The sequence below is a fragment of the Heterodontus francisci genome, chromosome 31 (genome assembly GCF_036365525.1).
Source record: "Heterodontus francisci isolate sHetFra1 chromosome 31, sHetFra1.hap1, whole genome shotgun sequence".
Lineage (NCBI taxonomy): Eukaryota > Metazoa > Chordata > Chondrichthyes > Heterodontiformes > Heterodontidae > Heterodontus > Heterodontus francisci.
In genome coordinates this window covers 16,870,183-16,883,990 of record NC_090401.1, presented here as the reverse complement: position 1 = coordinate 16,883,990, position 13,808 = coordinate 16,870,183, and the positions used below count along the sequence as shown (strand labels likewise).

Below are 13,808 nucleotides of genomic sequence, written 5' to 3'. Positions count from 1 at the left end.
AGTTTAAGGAGGCTCGCCTTATGACGATGAGGTCCAGCTGGTGCCAATGACGTGATCTTGGGTGCCTCCAAGAAACCTGGTGACAGGGTTTATTGTCCTGGATTATTGTCTTTAAAAGTCTCCCCACCACCAACATTAGGCTAACTACCCTGTAGTTGGGTTTATCCCTCTCCCTTTTTTAAACAGGGGTCTAACATTTGCAGTGATGAAGAGAATAATGCGGTCAGACTGGATGTCAGACGAGTGCTTTGACAATACAGAGGCAGTCGCGAGCTGGAAAGAGGTGGTAGAGAAGTGGAGCTGGGTGTTATCAGCATACATGTGGAAACTGAAACCCATGACGTGTGCTAATGTTGTCCCCTTGTTTAAGAAGGGTAGCAGGGATAATCCAGGTAATTATAGACCAGTGACCCTGACGTCAGTGGTAGGGAAGCTGCTGGAGAAGATACTGAGGGATAGGATCTATTCCCATCTGGAAGAAAATGGGCTTATCAGTGATAGGCAACATGGTTTTGTGCAGGGAAGGTCATGTCTTACCAACTTAATAGAATTCTTTGAGGAAGTGACAAAGTTGCTTGATGAGGGAAGGGCTGTAGATGTCGTATACATGGACTTCAGTAAGGCGTTTGATAAGGTACCCCATGGTAGGCTGATGGAGAAAGTGAAGGCGCATGAGGTCCAAGGTGTACTAGCTAGATGGATAAAGAACTGGCTGGGCAACAGGAGACAGAGAGTAGCAGTGGAAGGGACCACCAGCTGGACCTCATCGTCATAAGGCGAGCCTCCTTAAACTGTTTCTCAAAATGGAGACGTGTGACCAGTGGTGTTCCACAGGGATCCGTGCTGGGACCACTGTTGTTTGTGATATACATAAATGATTTGGAGGAAAGTATAGGTGGTCTGATTAGCAAGTTTGCAGACGACACTAAGATTGGTGGAGTAGCAGATAGTGAAGGGGACTGTCTGAGAATACAGCAGAATATAGATAGACTGGAGAGTTGGGCAGAGAAATGGCAGATGGAGTTCAATCAGGGCAAATGCGAGGTGATGCATTTTGGAAGATCCAATTCAAGAGTGAACTATCCAGTAAATGGAAAAGTCCTGGGGAAAATTGATGAACAGAGAGATTTGGGTGTTCAGGTCCATTGTTCCCTGAAGGTGGCAACGCAGGTCAATAGAGTGGTCAAGAAGGCATACGGCATGCTTTCCTTCATCGGACGGGGTATTGAGTACAAGAGTTGGCAGGTCATGTTACAGTTGTCTAGGACTTTGGTTCGGCCACATTTGGAATACTGCGTGCAGTTCTGGTCGCCACATTACCAAAAGGATGTGGATGCTTTGGAGAGGGTGCAGAGGAGGTTCACCAGGATGTTGCCTGGTATGGAGGGCGCTAGCTGTGAAGAGAGGTTGAGTAGATTAGGATTATTTTCATTAGAAAGACGGAGGTTGAGGGGGGACCTGATTGAGGTGTACAAAATCATGAGAGGTATAGACAGGGTGGATAGCAAGAAGCTTTTTCCCAGAGTGGGGGATTCAATTACAAGGGGACACGAGTTCAAAGTGAAAGGGGAAAAGTTTAGGGGGGATATGCGTGGAAAGTTCTTTACGCAGAGGGTGGTGGGTGCATGGAACGCATTGCCAGCGGAGGTGGTAGACGTGGGCACGATAGCGTCTTTTAAGATGCATCTATACAGATACATGAATGGGCAGGAAGTAAAGAGATACAGACCCTTAGAAAATAGGCGACAGGTTTAGAGAGAGGATTTGGAGCGGCGTAGGCTTGGAGGGCCGAAGGGCCTGTTCCTGTGCTGTAATTTTCTTAGTCTTTGTATGACATTGGACGATGTTGCCAAGGGAAAGCATGTAGATAGAAAAGAGGAGGGAGCCAAAGATAGATCCTTGGAGGGACATCTTTGGAGGTAATGGTGCAAGGACAGAAAGAGAAGCCAGTGCCAAAGATACTCTGGCTACAGATAAGAAGGGAACCTTTCATCAGAACAAACCCGAAACAAAAACACAAATGCTACTTGCTGAGTATTTCTAGCACTTTCTGTTTTTTATTTCAGATTTCACACGTCAGCAGTATTTTGCTTTTATTTCCCTTCTGCGAGGATGGATTGCGCAAGGGTGCCTTAGTCACCACATTTAGGCAGGAATGAACCGGCGCCATTTTAACAAGATGCCCGCCGTGCTCGATGATTGTGATCCTCATGCCGCCTGTTGGTGATTTCGTTTCCTTACCATCTGTGTCGGCGGAGTGGAGCTGCTCGGCGTCACTCCGAGTCGCCGGTTCTTTCTCCGAAGTTCCCGGTAGTATTCAGGCTTTTTCCGAACGCATTCGGCAGCGCTCGGGTTAGCCAAAGGAGCTCGGGCGAATTCGGTGGAGCTCGGGCGAATTCGGTGGAGCTAGGGCTAGCCGAAGGAGCTCGGCAGGATTCGGTGAGGCTCAGGGCTGAGCCGAAGGGGCTCGGGCGAATTCGGTGGAGCTCGGGCTAGCCGAAGGAGCTCGGCAGGATTCGGTGAGGCTCAGGGCTGAGCCGAAGGGGCTCGGGTGGGTTTCGGGCTTAGCCGAAGGGGCTCAAACGGGTTTGGTGGGCTCGGGCGGATTTCGGTGGAGCTAGGGCTAGCCGAAGGAGCTCGGCAGGATTCGGTGAGGCTCAGGGCTGAGCCGAAGGGGCTCGGGCGAATTCGGTGGAGCTCGGGCTAGCCGAAGGAGCTCGGCAGGATTCGGTGAGGCTCAGGGCTGAGCCGAAGGGGCTCGGGTGGGTTTCGGGCTTAGCCGAAGGGGCTCAAACGGGTTTGGTGGGCTCGGGCGGATTTCGGGCTGAGCCGCAGGGGCTCGGGCGGGTTCGGCCGGGCTCGGTGGCGCTCGGGTCGAGTCGAGTCGAGTCGAAGGGGTTCGGGCTGAGCCGTGGCCGCTGGTAGTTCTGGGAGCCGCCAATCTCTCTGAGACGGTGTGTGACTGTGTGTGAGGTGGCCGGTGTGGAAATCGCTGCTCGGAACGGACGCGGTGTTTAGTAGTTTTCAATGACCAGGCTGGTTACTGTGAGTATGTTGGGCTTATTGCCGCGTATTATAGCTGGATTAGGGATGAAGGCGGAGCCGCAATATCCCCGGAGACTCTGTCCCTCTCTCCCTACGAGTGCCGGTCAGTCGCGGGCCCAAGCCGCGTGCAGCAGGTCCTGGGACAGGCGACGTTGGGTTGGGTTGGGGTGTTGGCTGTTCGTGGCTGGTTGAGGAGCTGAATGTCTGGGTGTGGGGCTGGGGCCTGGGCCTGACTGAGGGCGAAAAGGCTCCAGAAAGCGCGGCCAACACGACAAGGAGGCCCGGGGGAGAGAGAGCGGGGAGGTGCCGGCCACTCTCAACAGGTCCTGGTCAAGGGGGTTGGGAAGGGAGAAATTAAATACGAGGACAGGTCGGTGGAGTTGTTCCCTGGGTTGTGATAAGGGTTTGCTAGTGGAGTTCGTGATCACGAGCTGCGGCTTGGCCATGGAGGAGGAAAAGGATGTGGGTTCGTACTTAGGCAATTTTTGTGGCTGTTGAGAGGGGGGAGGGAAAGAAGGAGTTGTTGAGGGGACTAGAACCGGGGAAAATACATCACACTGGCTGGATCAGAGGTATGGGGCAGAATGCTCGTGTGGTGCGTGTAGCATGTTTAGCAGGAAGTGGTGACTTTGGATCTATGGTTTCCAAAGCTCCCCACCGCTGGGGTTTTCCTCACCTCATGTCTGAGCCTGTTCTCGATCAATTGATAAAGACTGATTGTTAGGATTAGTCAATAACTCTGTTATTGTATCACGTGACTAGCAGGACGGTAGAAAGGGAACTAGCAATTCCTGTGTGCCTGAGGGGTCTGGATCGGGGGAGAAGAGCAGGAAGTGGGTGGTGGGGTTGGGTGGAGGCAATGAGAGATGTACACATGCAATGTGTGGGTTTCCTCTGTGCTTGGTGGAATAAAATTGTAAGTATGTCTTTGAAGGGTTTATAATTTTGCTGGGTCTAGTGCATGGAGGAAATCTACCAAGGATGTGGCCTAATGGAAGGAAGAATGGAGTTTTACAATAGGGTGATGGAAGGAAGTAGTGTGGGGTCAAGGTCAAGCTCTGAGAGTGAGGACGCATGTGACTGGTGATTTCATGAACCATGAAAAGTGATAGACGAGTGTACTATAGATAGAAGCGCGTTCACTGAATGATGGCCTGAAATACAGAAGCAAAGTAATTTCTGGGAAATACAGTGAGTGGGCATGCCACCATTCTACCACTGTTTTACTTTGCCTAGGTGAAATTTTGTCCTCGGGTAGCATTATAAGAGAAAGGGCAGATCTCTGAGAACGTGCTGATGTGGGGAAAAAGAAGGGGAACTGTTAAGGGATGATTAGGAACTAGAAGTGTGGCTAGAAGATCATTGTGTCATGAGGAAATATATTTTGTTAAAGATAGTGGAGGCAGAAACTAATTTTAAAAAGGTACTATGTTGTTTCTAAACTTTGGAAGATACTTAACTATGTTCCAAAGAGACAATGATGGTGTAATTTCCTGACCTTTTTCTTAGAAGCTGTGTTGTCTTAACATTATGGAGATGGAAGTATTTTTAGGCTTGAAAGTTATTTGAACTAATGCTGTCAGTATGATTTGTGTACTGAAATTTAATCAACTTGAAGATCCTAATTGTCTTATTGCAGGAACTGTTTTATTGTGAAAAGTAAATGTCTACAAACCCAAATGTAATATAAATTCAGATTTGGAATGATTTAAGGGACAATGCTTCTGACAAGTGGGTAAAACCTACAAGCTGCAGTGCTGTGGTCGAGTCTGTTGCATTTTACATCTCTGAGCCCTGCAGATGGGGAAAGATCCCAGGTGCAACCCTGTGCTTCTGGTCACTATACAGCCCTAGTTTCTTTCAGATAATGGGGTAATGGTCATTTAGCACCAGAATTGGCCGAAACATAGATGGTAGGCAGAGGAACAAGAATTGATGAGAAGTAAAAAACAAGATTTTCTGCTCAATGGAGGTTACTTCAGAAATGAATCAAAATGCTGCTTTCTCCTGACAGTTAAAATGAGGATAGTTCAGGGTGGTTGCAAAGTGATGACTGGTTCAGATGAGTTTATGGAACATGATCATAAAACATTAGATATAGACTTGCATTTTTATAATGCCTTTCACAACCTCCGGATGTCCCAAAGTACTTTACAGCCAACGAAATACTTTTGAAGTGTAGTCAAAGTTCTAATCTGTATCCTAAGATCACATTGCTGTCCTTATTTTTCTTTTGCAAAGTATAGTGTAAACTTTGTATATTGTAAACTGAGGTGAGCTTATTTCGTCTTATTGAGCAGTTGTCAATGAGCAGTATGCTGTATGTTAATATGAAATTGCATTTGCATGGGAAGATTAGTGATTGAAGTTGATATTGTAAGTTTATCAAACGAAAATGTGCAGTTGCTTACCAAGAGTGATCAGTAAATGAACTTCAGTGACTCTCAAGTAACAGTCAGCCATTTAGTAAGACTATTGGCACCACTGAGTGCTTTTCTGTTTATGCAATCTTCACAGAATTGTTACAGTGCAGAAGGAGGCTATTCGGCCCATTGTGTCCACACTGGCTCTCTGAAAGAGCAATTCCCACAGTTCCATCCTCTGCCTTCTCCCCGTAACCCTGCACATTCTTCCTTTTTCATATAACTGTCTAATTCCCTTTTGAATGCTTCAGTTGAACCTGCCTCCACCACGTTCTCAGGCAGCGCATTCCAGACCTTAAGCACTCGCTGCGTGAAAAAGCTTTTCCTCATGTCGCTTTCTCTTCTCTTACCAAATACTTTAAATCCGTGCCCTCTCGTTCTCAATCCTTTCACGAGTGGGAACAGTTTCTCTTTATCTATTCTGTCCAGACCCCTCATGATTTTGAATACCTCTAACAAATCACCTCTCAGCCTTCTCTTCAAGGAAAATAGTCCTTGTTATCGGTGAAGCTACATACTTAAAATGTTTTTACAACTTGAGGGAAATAAACTTGCAGTGCTGTGGGGATAGAGCCAGGGTGTCGGATTGGTGTACAGAAAGCTGGCATGGACTTGATGGGCTGAATGGCCACTTCCTGTGCTATATGACTTGGAGTCTCGGTGTTGCAGTTTAAATTAATCCCATGGCCAAAGTTAAAGTATATTTTTGGATCTATGTCTAGAGACTTAAACTACTTTATTTCTAGTCCCCAACAGCTAAATGAATTGTACAAAGCAAGAAATGCATAATAAGCTTATCCTACACCTACTGAGTGTGTTTTTGTATGCATAAATGCATCTCTAAAATTCCATTATGCTGCAAGTTTGTTTTTCCAAAGGCCTGGAAGTGGGAAGAGCAGTGGCCTACCTCAGATTGGTGTACACGTTGCTACACTTCCTAATATTGTGTGTGTGCATGCTGGTAACTCCTTTTTCTGCTTTCAATCCCTCAAGACACTTGACCTGTCAGATGGACATTTAGTGTTGTCTTTGGGATTTCAATTAAGTGTGCAGCTGAAATTTCAAACCATAGCTCTTATTTTTAAATGCCCCAGCAGTGCAAGGATTTTGTTGTTCCAAACTAGTGTTGAAAAAGTGTAACTTGATCTAAAATAATACTGGTGTGAAGGACTGATTCCAAATCGACCAGTGGTGGTGGTAGCATTGAGAGGAGGTTGAGGTGTTGAATCAAGAACATTACAACAAAAACTTTTTCCTGAAAGAATATTGACACCAACAGTCTAAGTAACCCAGGGAGAAAACTGGTTATGTGAAGATTTAGTGCTATGATTTATTTTTATTTTCCCCCCCCCCCATGTCCATTCTGGATGTCAAGCTGTAACTGAATAATATAGACAATGGATAATATAGGTCTTTCTGGTAAGGCTGCATACCTCTTGCACCCGAGAGACTGGGTAAGCTGTCAGCTCCCAGCTTTATTGGACCAGATCTGAGGGACTCCTGTGTTATTGGACAAAAGTTAGAGGATAAGCTGCTAACAGCACAGATAAAGCAAAATTGAGGTGAAACATAGGAGCAGGAGTAGGCCAACCAGTCCTTTGAGCCTGCTCCGCCATTCAATACGATCATGGCTGATCATCCAAACTCAGTAACCTGTTCCTGCTTTCTCCCCATATTCCTTGATCCCATCAGCCCTAAGAGCTATATCTAACTCTTTCTTGAATATATTTAATGATTTGGCCTCAGCTGCTTTCCGTGATAGAGAATTCCACGGGTTCACCACACTCTGGGTGAAGAAATCTCTCCTCATCTCAGTCCTAAATGACTTACCCCTTATCCTTAGAAAGTAGGGGATCTGTGACTGTAGTATTGTTGGATGGGCATCCTGTGTTAATTTGTGTAGAATTTCACAATGTTGGACAGAGGCTTTGAAATGTCCAAGCTGATGACAAGTCATTCCCCAAAATGTTCAAGAGCGTAGCACTTGGCAGGTACCTGGAACCCCTCTGGACAGTAAGGCTTGGGTTTGGCAACTACTGACCTGTGTGGTGGATCACTTCCTTGCTTTAGCAGCCTGTACTGCTGCTCCACCTAATGAATTTAATTCCTAGTGCTCTTGGTTGAGAGGAGAATATTTCAGACATCTGCATTGTGATGGCCGCCTGCAACATTAAACAGAATGCTTAGCTGCGATATTACTGGCCAGATTTATTAACTCATTGATTCTTGTCTGTTGCTAGTAGACTAAATGACTTGCTTTTGGCTCGCATTTCTGAGATTGTAGGGACATAGCTGACACAGGAGCATTTAGGATTTATCACTCTCTGAACTTTTATACTTTGTAATTTATGGTAAGAAAATAATCTTCCATTGCTTTGTACAATGGCTTCTGATGCATTGTATTACAAAGCTTCTGATTTCCTTAGAGGAAAGGAGCAGTGAACTGTCAATGATGGATTTTCAGTGCAAAAACATTACTTCATATAAACTGTAAATGCTACCAGTCCGAATAGAAGGATATGTATGGGACCTGAAGGAAAAAAAACCCCATCTAAACTTGGAAAAGAAAAGGCTGAGAGGTGATTTGATAGAGGTATTCAAAATCATGAGGGGTCTGGACAGAGTAGATAGAGAGAAACTTCTCTCTCATGAAAGGATCGAGAATGAGAGGGCACAGATTTAAAGTATTTGGTAAGAGAAGCAAAAGTGACAGGGAAAACTTTTTAACTCAGTGAGTGGTTAAGGTCTGGAATGGTGGAGGCAGGTTCAATTGAAGCATTCAAAAGGGAATTAGACAGTTATATGAAAAGGAAGAATGTGCAGGGTTACGAGGAGAACGCGGGAGAGTGGAACTGAGTGAATTGCTCTTTCAGCGAGTCGGTGTGGACACAATGGGCCAAATGGCCGCCTCCTGCACTGTAACAGGTCTGTGATTCTGTAAACTGAAGTATTTTAGTACTCTTCTTTGGCCTCCTTATCTCGAGAGACAATGGATAAGTGCCTGGAGGTGGTCAGTGGTTTGTGAAGCAGCGCCTGGAGTGGCTATAAAGGCCAATTCTAGAGTGACAGGCTCTTCCACAGGTGCTGCAGAGAAATTTGTTTGTCGGGGCTGTTGCACAGTTGGCTCTCCCCTTGCGCCTCTGTCTTTTTTCCTGCCAACTACTAAGTCTCTTTATTGGGTTAGAAGAGATCAGTAGTCGTGTGTTGGGCCTTATGGTGATGGGAAGTAAAGGCTAAATTCAGTATGAGATGTGGACTGTAGATCAGGATCAGTGTGTTAGGGAAAGTTGAGATAAGAGCTTCCCAATTAATTTGGGATCACCTGTTTCAAAACCACCTGCTGAAAGCTTGTGGGCTGTCAGTGTAGTATGTATGAAGTTTATTGCACAAGTTCTAAATTTTTCCAGATTGTAGACAATGGTTTTTACTGGGCCAATTGACTACTGAAAGATGGGTAATATTTTGAAATGCAATTGGTAAAGTCTTTGTGGATGAAATAAGTTTTGATGTATTAAGAGTTAAATGATGTGATGAGAGGTATCTTTGTGGCCAGACATTGAGAGGGTGGGAGGAGATGGGGACTGAGAGCCTGTATATCAGCTTATTCTCCATCAGTAATTAAAATATGACTCTTTTTGTTAATGGATAGGATATTATGTAGTATACGTTTCCTTGTAATCTATTTGCATTGAGTTCATTGTTAAAAATTTGTGGGGTTTTTTTCATCAGAATGTAACTTGTATGAAGGAAAATCATTGTAGGAAAAGCCTAAAACAGCTTGCAGGAGGGGCCCATTACTGTAAAATTATCTTTTTATATGTGATAAACTTTTTTGGCAGAGTGCAAGGTACATCTGATGCTAATAACTGTCTATTTCCTAGAAGGGATAAAGATCTGGTTTTATGCTAAAGCTAGTGAATGGTGAGAATGATTGGTTTCTTGAGAGTGCTGTAATAAAAGCAGAAACCAACCAGCTGATCTTAATCAAACCACATGCCATCTGCTGATGTGTTGGAGGTGATTTCTAATGGATCACTGGTGCTGACATTCATGAGGCACTGTGGTGCTAATGCTAAGATTTTATGCTAGACGCTAGCTTAATCACGTAGTTTTTTTTTATATGTGGAGGATGGAAACAAGTTTTTTTTTCTTGTTTAAATGTTACCTCAGTAAGTGTTTCACTGCTATATTGGAAGATGTCCCCATCCAATTTTATCCCGTGAAGAGAGATGGTCAAAATGGGACAAGAGATACATTGTTCAATTAAAGGGACTATCTTGATTGCAACTGAAATACTGGCAATATTTATTATTCATACATTGAGAGACTGCTTATCTTTCAGTGACATTTTTGCCTATGCTTTCAATTAGTTTAGCTTAGAACTCCAGGTTTGCAAGCATAGCTTTTTGGAACCTTACCGTGCATTGTGCTTGTTACTGAAGGCTGAGGCACCATTGACATTCTAGATCATTTTTAGGAATCAGTGTTTGCATTTCAAGTATTTTCCTGTTGTAAAATTGAAGCCCAGTTTTAAATTTTCAGTGTCTGTACGGTGTTGGCTGTAGTTGCGGAGTGGTAAAGGCAGAAAAGCTAACTTTTTGGAATCCTCATCTTTCACTGGCCCAATATACTTAAGCTTGTGAATGGAGGGTCTAGAACTTTACCAGGCCATCTGATATTCGCTGTGCAGATTCATTTTTGGAAACTGTGTACGCTATCCTGTAGACTCATGTAAGCCACTTCAAACTTCTACACCCGACTACCATAAGTGGAGATTGCTTTTAAAACTCTTGTTGCATATGCAGCTTTGCCGTGTCTTTAGATAGTAAGTTAACAAGTCAGTAAGAGAAAGCTATCTGCATTTAACAAAGTAATGGTTTTACTTGCTGTTTTGTTTGTCAAAACGGAATTCATTAGTTTGGATGGAGTACTACAAGATAAGACTTCATTGAAGTCACTTTCAAAAATCCATTATCTGGAAGATTTGAGTTAGGCTTTTTACCGAATACTTGTGCATTGCTGCCGCCCCTCCTCTCCCCAACGTTTGAACAGTTTATTCAAATGTAAGCTCAACTTGTGAGAACGCCAAAAATGTTATCTTTCAGGTGGTATAAGAATAAAAGATATAGTATTAGAAAATATTCAGTAATTGTGCTGTATGTGCACTTTAACAGCAATAACAGCTTGTATTTGCACTTTGAACTTAAAATATCCCAAGACACTTCACAGGGGCATTATAAAACAAATATGATACAGAGCTATGTAAGGTGCTATTAGGGTAGATGACCAAAAGCTTGATCAAAGAATTAAGTTTTAAGATGTGTCTTAAAGGAGGAAAGAGGTAGAGAGGTTTAGGAGGGAAATCCCAAGCTTGGGGCCTACGCAGCTGTAGGCATGGCCACCAGTGGCGGAGTGATTAAATTCGGGTGGTCGGGAGGTGTTCGAGGCCAGAATTGGAGGAATGCAGATATGAGGCTTGTAGGGCTGGAGGAGATAACGGGGAGGGATGAGGCCATGAAGAGTTTGATAAGGATAAGAATTTAAAAAAATGTTAGTTTGTTTGAGGTCTGTAAAAATTGCTCTTGTCATTGTCCTTATATTTCTGCTTGAAACAAACTTTTCCAGCAAAATAGCTGATCTTAAACTTCCATTTATTTTAGATGAGGGAGTGCATTAAACTTGTGTGATTGTAACAAATATTCCAGGGATTATTATATATAGGTAACAATACACTCTCGTAATCGTAAATGAGCCTGTGCGTTAGGCAGTGACTCCATCACACCACTTGACATCAATTAACAAATGCATTGCAGGTGGATAAGCAAGCCTGCTCAGAGTTAAAGGTCTGTAAAATTAAACATAACAATGCCAGAAGCTTCTCAAGTCTTTTGTAGGTTGATTTCAACAAGCTCATTATCAAGTGTAATAAATATTCTGGTTTCTACTGTGTTGGGACACTTTCTTATCAAACAGTAACTATTGCTCGGGCTGTCGTAGGGGTTTGTTTCCTGATTTGGAATTCTGTTTACTGTGTGTTTAATTGCATTTCTGCAACATAGATTATTACTTCTAAATCCAACATTAAAAAATACTGTATTGGTCTGGTGGATATCCGTATTTGTTTAGATTTATTTCTACACTATCAGATTGCAATTAAACATTGCCTTAAATAATTTGGATAATTTTGTTTAAAAATAAAACCAGAACAGGTTGGAAATACTCAGCAGCTCAGGCAGCATCTGTGGAGAGGGAAACAAGAGTTAACTTCATGATTCTATGAGATGCTGAAAAATGGAGAGTTGGTGGCTGCACGCAGCATTGCAAAGGTGGAAGTTATTTCTCCGAATAGGAAGGAGGCACAAAGGATGGTAGTACAATGAAGAATGAGTGCAACAGAGAGATGGTAGATTGTTAATCATATACGGGCTCAGAATGTGGACAACTGTATAAGGGCTGCCCCCGGTTGATTGGTAGTATCATAGATGACTTATTTTTCCTGTGCTATTGCACATGGGGAAATGAAGGCCTCATGTGATCTTCAGATGGAGCAGGGAATAAATGGACCAGGCTATGCAAATATAAATCAGTTACCAATAAAAGCCCTCATTAATCTGACTGCTCTGGACTAAATTAGCACCAGACCATATGCATATTCCAAAGAATGTGACTGTTATCATGTGGAGGCTATTAGCTAATAAATGTTGACATGAGTACAGAGGGAATACCCAGCTGCAAACAAGAAAAAGATAGCTTTGTCCTGTGGCATCTAGGTGCTGAAGGGATTTTTTTTATGCGATGAAGGGTGGTGGGGTCCATGAAGCTCCATTTGTAACAAAGATAACGTCAAGTGATTTTTGCTTAAGAGTTTTAAAGTTGAGAAATTTTGGCATAGATGTCTATCTGATGGTGCTAACCTATCTTCTCTTCTCTGGCCTCCTTGTCTCGGGAGACAATGGGTAAGCGCCTGGAGGTGGTCAGTGGTTTGTGGAGCAGCGCCTGGAGTGGCTATAAAGGCTAATACTAGAGTGACAGACTCTTCCACAGGTGCTGCAGGTAAAATTGGTTGTCAGGGCTGTTTCGCAGTTGGCAGTTGGCTAACCTATAGGGCTCTAATAGACTATATATGTTTGATTCCTCCAACAGAAGATAATTATCTGGTTAAAGCGTAAGATTCAACATGTCGCCTAATATAACCATGATCAAACCTTTATTATAACCATGTTAGTCTATCATTTTCGGTTCTCTTTTTTTATTTAATGTTTGTGATTGCAGAAGTCTCTCACGCCATGTATTTAGAATGTAGCAAGCAAGATTTTTTAACAAGTTGCTTGGACCCTACCTTTTATTCAGCATCAAATGCAGCTGTTGGCTGGCTGTTGGTAGGACTGATAACTGACCAATTACTGGTCATTTATGTAAACCGATTTGGGAATGCAGGCTGGGACTAAATGAGATTAAATGCTAGACTGTATACAGTAGTGGTGATTTAGGGCAAGCTGTGAGCTCTGTTATCTTGAGAATAGGTGTGAGAATGAAGGTGACACGGTTTCTTCAGGTATGTGCTGGGTTTGAGATCAGCTTTGTACTTGTTCACAGGACCGATTTAAAAACTAAAATATTAAATCTAACATGGCTATAATGTTCCTTTGGAACACTATTATACTGCTGCAGTGACCACATAGCATAAAGCCTGTATATGAAAATGTTGGACTTGCTTGTGGATGCACCAAAAAGTCATAATGTTATTGGACCACCAATATATCTTAGCTTTAACTGGCAGAACAGAATCGCAGTGATTTTATTCATATATAATGCAAAAGAAAATATGCCTGTGAATTTGGGTATAGCAGCAACCCCGGTTTTATATTGGAGTTTGATAGAAATAGACCATTCTATGGTATAGAATGTTTATAAAGCTTTTTTTTAAAAAAGCACAAGATGACCAAGTTTGGGCAGTGAGCAATCTTTAGAACTTTTAGTTTTTGCTCCATTTCTGACTAGACATTTATGGTTTAAGAACTGGTTCCTGTCTTTTAAAAAAAAAAAAAATTCCATCAATTGTCATAACACCTAATTAAATCTATTTCTGATTCCCTCTTTCTGTGCTTGCTTGTTGGCTGTTGAGTCAGTACTACTGAAATTTGCAGACAGGAAATAGAGCCATATGAGTTGTGCTTTATTTTACATTTTCAGATTTTGAAAATTATATTTGCTAAAGATCAAGCAAAAATGGAGATATTTTTCCAATCGTCCATGATTTAGCGGAAGACCCGTGGAAACACCAGAGAAACTGTAACATTTTTCCAGACCAGTCAGTTTAATCTCAGTGATGGGCAAGCT

The 13,808-nt window shown here is 43.0% G+C and overlaps 1 protein-coding gene across 4 annotated transcripts in view; it reads left to right on the top strand.

Moving 5' to 3' along the window:
• The first annotated feature begins 2,185 nt into the window (after positions 1 to 2,185).
• The window catches only part of LOC137347075 (protein tyrosine phosphatase type IVA 2-like), a 113,565-nt gene continuing 101,942 nt past the window's right edge, over positions 2,186 to 13,808 (top strand). The window contains exon 1 of one of the 4 annotated variants that reach the window (XM_068011116.1): positions 2,186 to 2,310. Coding sequence is in view for 1 of the 4 variants with exons in the window: in XM_068011117.1 (XP_067867218.1) it covers positions 3,028 to 3,045 (18 nt within the window). In the remaining 3 variants the exon portion in view is untranslated. Of the gene's footprint in view, positions 2,311 to 2,648; positions 2,731 to 2,899; positions 3,046 to 13,808 lie in introns of those variants that run through there. The other 3 variants (XM_068011115.1, XM_068011117.1, XM_068011113.1) reach the window with 3 other exon arrangements.